This window comes from Mesitornis unicolor, unplaced genomic scaffold, assembly GCF_000695765.1.
Source record: "Mesitornis unicolor isolate BGI_N332 unplaced genomic scaffold, ASM69576v1 scaffold18299, whole genome shotgun sequence".
Classification (NCBI taxonomy): domain Eukaryota; kingdom Metazoa; phylum Chordata; class Aves; order Mesitornithiformes; family Mesitornithidae; genus Mesitornis; species Mesitornis unicolor.
This window is the reverse complement of record NW_010208155.1, coordinates 12,757-18,591: the sequence shown is the minus strand read 5'-3', so window position 1 is coordinate 18,591 and position 5,835 is coordinate 12,757. Positions and strand designations below refer to the sequence as shown.

Sequence of the window (5,835 nt, the reverse complement as noted above, 5' to 3'; positions counted from 1 at the left end):
TGCTGAAAATAAACCTCTGTGCTGTCGCTCAACAAGAAGGACCCTGATCAGGGTTCGTTATGTGACTGGAAATAGGAAAATACTAATGTGAGTGAAATGTTGAGACCACTTTCAAGTACCATCAACAGCGAATAGGATTCCACCCTCTCTGGTCTGCCAGAAAAAGAAAAGCCTTTGTAGTTGTTATTTCTCTCATCATAAAGGCAGGATAAATGCCTGATCTGCTCCTCTGGAGGAGCATTTTCAAGCCGTGTGTGCTCAAGCCCCTTGCATCTGTTTCCACAGATATCATGGTGGAGTCACCTGATGAGCAGTCAATTGTGACATACGTGGCACAATTCCTGGAACACTTCCCGGAGCTGGAAGGGGTATGTGTGTACTGCTACATCACATCGGGTTTTTAACTTGCTTTGGCATATTTAATGAAGTCAGATATTGCTGTAGTTATCCTCTAGGGTTCTTTCTAAACTATTTAAAATAAACCACAAACTCAGTTTTAGTTTTTCACGTTTTTGTTAAATGCAGTCAATGAGCTTTCATTGGCGATTGCTGAAGTGCTGTAGGTAGAACTGTGCTTTTAAACATTTACATTCCATTATAACTTTCCGAGGTTAGGACTGGTTACACAGGGCTCTACTACTTTGCTGTATTAATCTCAGAATAAGGCTGAAATTTATCCCTTCATCTATGATGATTCGTTTTGAATTCATTTATCACGTTGAATTGCATTTTGGCTTCTATCTTCTCAAGTCTGAGGGCCAGAATCAATGTGAATTTAGCAGGTATCAGACACAAGCTACCAGAGGCTGAATCCTGTCAAAGCAGAAGTCAAAATATGTTGAAAAACTGTTCTGGAGGCTGCTCACACTTGCAGACAGACCTAGTTCAACGTAGTCTTTTTGGTTTGAAAGGGTTCCCAAGGGACTCAGCGTCCCTCAAGTATCTGGGTAAGTTTTAGTGCTAGAGAGCGTTCACACAGATGATGGTTGCTACATGAAAGGCACTTGCTCTTGTTTCTTGACTGAAGGTTCTAGTTGGTATGTGTTTTGTAGCTCCAATTGGTGGGCATTACTAAAGTCACGGGAATTAAAATTGTTATAATAATCTAATTACTATTATTAGATTAGATGAGCAATAAAATTTGTTGTAAGATTTGTGGGCATTTTAATGGACAAAAAGAAGCCTACTATTTTTTTTTAAAGTCAGTCATTAATTGGCTGTTCATGAGGTAATGGGGTGATGGGCTAGGAAGTAATTCTTCCTGTAGTGTTTGGGAAAAGTGAAATTGTTGACGGGGTCGCAATCACGACGAGATAAACTTATCTACGCAGTGTCAGATAAGCAGGCACTTCTTTATTCCCAGTGCTGGGGAGGCACAGAGGGTAGCTCCTCTAATTGTGCTCCAGCGCCCACACATTTTCACAGCCTATTTATACATTTTTAACAAAGCGAAATCATACGAGCATGCATGAGATGATCACCTTTTACTCTGCCCCTCACCCTGATTGGTTCCCCACTATCACCCCACACAAGACATTGGATTACCCCTATAGTTCTGACATAAGGAAAAAAAAGAAAAGTTACGGCCTATTCTTATGGTGGTCTGAGCACAGCTGTTATCCCTCATGCTGTTGTCTAATTCTTCTCTCGAGCATGGTACGTGCCTTCTCTAAGTGCTTATACAAATATATCTTGCAGTCTTTTTCTTAACTTTGCAGTTTAAACAAATACCTATTCTAACTACATAATCATCAACCCACTTTAACTACCTTGATGGGTCAAAGTGTTCTTTTAGCTCTGCTGCTGAAACAAATACCTACTTTAATCAGCCAATATTTTCTCATGACTATAACAAAATGGTATCTGAGGTATGATTTGTCTTCTAATGGTGTATCGTCACTTTATAGGAAGACTTTACAGATCCTGACAAGGAGCTTCCAATTGAGTCCACTTATGTCCGCATCAAAGACACACCTTCAGAAAAGGAAGGCAAAATCTTGATTTTAAGTGAAAGCAAAGAAAACATGTATACCGTTAATCACGAAAGGAGTCATCCTGCTCCTCCAAAGGTTCATATTCATGACACCCCTGAGAGAATCCCATCAGAAACCGTTCCGGAAAATTGTAATGGGAAATTGAGTCAAGTGTTCGGCGACTCACAGGAAATGTCTGCAGAGGAGCCTCAGAGGCCAACCTCACTGCACATCACAGGATCGGTCAGTTTTGAATCCAGTTCCTCTTGGGAGGTCCTCAGTGACAAATTCATGGCAGGTGAAGGGGGCATAGCTGATGATCTGCTGAAGCAGAATGATGACCTTTCTCCAGCTGCTCTGAGAGATCAGAAAAATTCTGTAGACTCTTTTGAAGACTACTCTGAAGAATTAACTAAAGAAACCTCTACTGAATATGACAACGAAACCAAGAGCCTTTCAGCCAATACTTCTTCTTTGAGTCCATTGTCCTGGACTTCAGGTATACTTACAGATGAATCTATAAATAGAGCAGAAGAGACCAAACCCCAGACTTCAATTCTTTTACCAGAAGATACCTCAAAACAAGAAGATACGCAAAAGTATGTTCTTAATCTTCTGAATGAGGAAATACTGAAAACTCCACAAAATGAACACACGAAGCAATCGCCTGTCTTTGAGACAATAGAAACCAACCACTGTTCACTGAATGGTTCTCATCTCAAAAGCCAAGAAGTATCCCCACAGCATGAAACATCTGATGACTCTCTCTCAGACGTACCCAAAAATACAGAGGACCTGGACAGCTGTGATGAAGTTGAGCCTTCAGCTGAAGTGCTACCCAGTTCTTCAAAAGTATCTGTGATACCCCATGATCTCTTTTATTATCCACATTATAATGTTCCCATATCAGCAGTTCTGAACGCTTACCTTGAGCCTTCTATTGAAGATTACGACACTGGAAGTGACAAAGCTTCTTCTGAAACTGCAACAGATGTTTTACATGAGAAGGGCTTACCAGAACAGAACTGCAAGGAAGATGCTCCAGAGCCAGACGTAGGGAATACCCCAAGTGTGCCTCCATCAGAAACAGATACTGAGAACGACAAGGAGGAAAAAGCAGATATTAACAGTGACATGAATTCTTCCGATGAAACAGATGTGCCATTAACAGCAGAGGAAGAGCTAGAAGTGGAAGAAGATGACAAAAAGGCCACCAACCATCAAGATCCCACTATTCCCCAACACCTTGAGGTATTGTATTTTTTTATTACCGGCATTTCTTTGTATTTATGTGGGGGATTAGCATCTGACCTCAATGGTTTTCATTTGCTTTCGTATCACAGTGCTGTGGAGAAATATGTAAAATGTACTTGGTTTCCTGTCCAGTAACACTGATTGCCACAGCCCTCTGCTGGAGTGACTGGAATTGCAGATCCCCAACAAGATCTGACGTTAAAAGAGAGAATAAGCCCTAATGCTAATAGTACTGCAAAAATGTGAATTTTAATTATGTTTTAAAGTAGTTTGGGGCTCCTGTATAATCCCTAGGCATAAAAGATTATAACAGAGGGTATTTTTAATAATTTGTAATGACATCAATGCTGATACAGAAAGGTATTTTTGACTGAATCCAAATAAGTTTGCCTCAAAAACTTAAACCAATTTGAGTAGGGTAAGTTATGCGGATAAAATGAGGGCTTGTCTACACTGGAGGAGGAGAAAGAGGGGGGATTTTTGGTAATTATTCTGTATATTTGATTTAGGCAATTTGCTGCTGCATCTCTTCTTACAGACACTGATTTTCAATTGTCTTACACATTTTCCAGTGCAGTAATTTTAGACAGTGTTTTTCAGGAATGAATGTCCATTTAATGGTACTGTACACATTGTGTAGACAAGTTGCTTGGACGTGTTTTGGTCCTGACTGGAGTAATGAAGTCAATTTGCTGTTAGCTTCAAAGACTAATTGGGGATAGATTAAAAAAAAAGTCTTAGTGGATTAGTTCAAAGAGCCATGTCACATCATATAAAAAGAACTGACAACTACTTGTAGGTATGCTGAAGTGCTGATACTCTATAGCTCAATGTATCCAAAATGATTTTCAAGAAATTAATTGCTTTTTATTCTCTTTAGTGAGACTTGCAATTTAGCATCTGAGTAGGCTGCTCCACTAAGATAGTTAGAAAGGTGGAGAATCAGCCTTGTTGTCTAATGCAAAATGTTTACGGATTTCAACAGGCCATAGACGACCATCCAGAGGATTTAGAGACAGCCATAAAGACACCAGAAAAAAGTAGCAATGGGGACGAAAAAGGGAAGCACATGATCGAAGAAGAAGACTTGCAGATCTCAGAAGCTGACAATCCTACTCTGTCTCAAGATATACTGGAAGAAATTGCTGATTATCAGGAATTTACCAGGTATTTTACATTAACTTGCTCTTAAATGCACCTACCTGGTATGAATGCCAGGTCTTCTGAAGTGTACCCTGACCATTAGGTGCTTTTTGTAGACTTCTTTTAGGAGAGATGTCTTGGGAAAATGAGATTAAAACCCCATTTTTCTGCTTAATGTTTTGGTGTCTGACATGAGAAGCTCTGAAAGTTGGCAATGTGGGGAAAGTCCATCAAGTCAGGTACAGTTATAAGCAAAATGGTGAAAGCGTGGTATGCGTTGCCCAGAGCTGTGTTTACTGTTCTCTATATAAAAAGGTATCTTTTTGACTGATGGAAATCACGTTATGTCAGAGGACTGTACTGTAATGGTCTGTATTTAAACTACCTGAGAATTTGCCCAGTTTTCAGAGCATTAATTGCTGTCTACGTTGGCTCCTAAGGAAACAGAGTGCTAAAGCCCATTGCGCGCCTCGTAGTCTAGCTTGGGCTCCAACTGACGAGATTGGAATGGTTCATTAACCTGCTGTCTTTTAGTCTGCCCTCTGTGGATGTTCTGTTTTTCCTACCTCTTACCAAATTCTCTCCTGTTTACAGGAAGAAAAATGACTTGGAAGCAAGCGAGACTCCAGCTCCAACTCCTGAGATTACGACGACTGTTGAGCAGCCAGAGCTATTTTACTTCATTATTTTGTCCTGGGTGCTGATCTACTGCCTTTTAGTCCTTCCACAGCTTTTTAGCAACAAAGTTTGATCTCTCTGAGCTGAGGTGTGGAAAAATAAAGGACGATAGCTGGATTGCTTGTGTATCTGCATATGAATATGTTCCTTCAGGTGAAGCACAAACAGAAAAGTAGGACCTGGTATTTGTGTTTATTATCAGGTTGTCCTCAATTCCTCTACTGCTGTGCTATGACAGTATGTCTAAGCACATTTTATATGATGATAATTGTGTAAATATATATAAAAATTACCTGATTTAGTAGAAGCGATTTTGTACATTTGTGCCTTGCTTTATAAGATGCTAAATAAAACCAGATAATTACCAGTAGGAAATACGAGCAATTCAGAGCTCTAGTCTTCAAAAATTATTCTTCTGGCTTCATTTACTTCTGTAGGGCCTGACAGCTGTGGAAGAGGGGTGGTGATGACCTGCCCATGAATCTGCCCATCTGCAAGGGCAAGGCTAGAAAAGCTGTTTCATGTTTTCCAGGGAATTCTTGGAGAGAGCTGGATACAGCTGGATGCCGAGCAATTTGTATTGACCTGGTATTGACTTTCTAGTGCAGCTGAAGAGGCTTCTGTGGCTTGTCCATAGACATGGTCAAGCCACCTCTGCATCTTGGAACTTTTGTCCACATCAGCGATCACTTCAGGATATTTGATTAAGGGCTTTTGCCAGAGGAGGACTTGTGCATTACAGGACAAAAGAGAAGGCTTCAAATTCAATTCAATAGCAGTAACTTTT

The 5,835-nt window shown here is 40.2% G+C and overlaps 1 protein-coding gene across 1 annotated transcript in view; it reads left to right on the top strand.

The window, feature by feature from the left end:
- Positions 1-5,121, top strand: part of CLMN (calmin (calponin-like, transmembrane)) — a 16,062-nt gene extending 10,941 nt beyond the window's left edge. Inside the window, exons 8-11 of the mRNA XM_010192399.1 lie at positions 286-368; positions 1,908-3,224; positions 4,213-4,394; positions 4,965-5,121. Of these exons, the coding sequence (XP_010190701.1) occupies positions 286-368; positions 1,908-3,224; positions 4,213-4,394; positions 4,965-5,121 (1,739 nt within the window). The remainder of the gene's footprint in view (positions 1-285; positions 369-1,907; positions 3,225-4,212; positions 4,395-4,964) is intronic.
- The last annotated feature ends 714 nt before the right edge of the window (positions 5,122-5,835 follow it).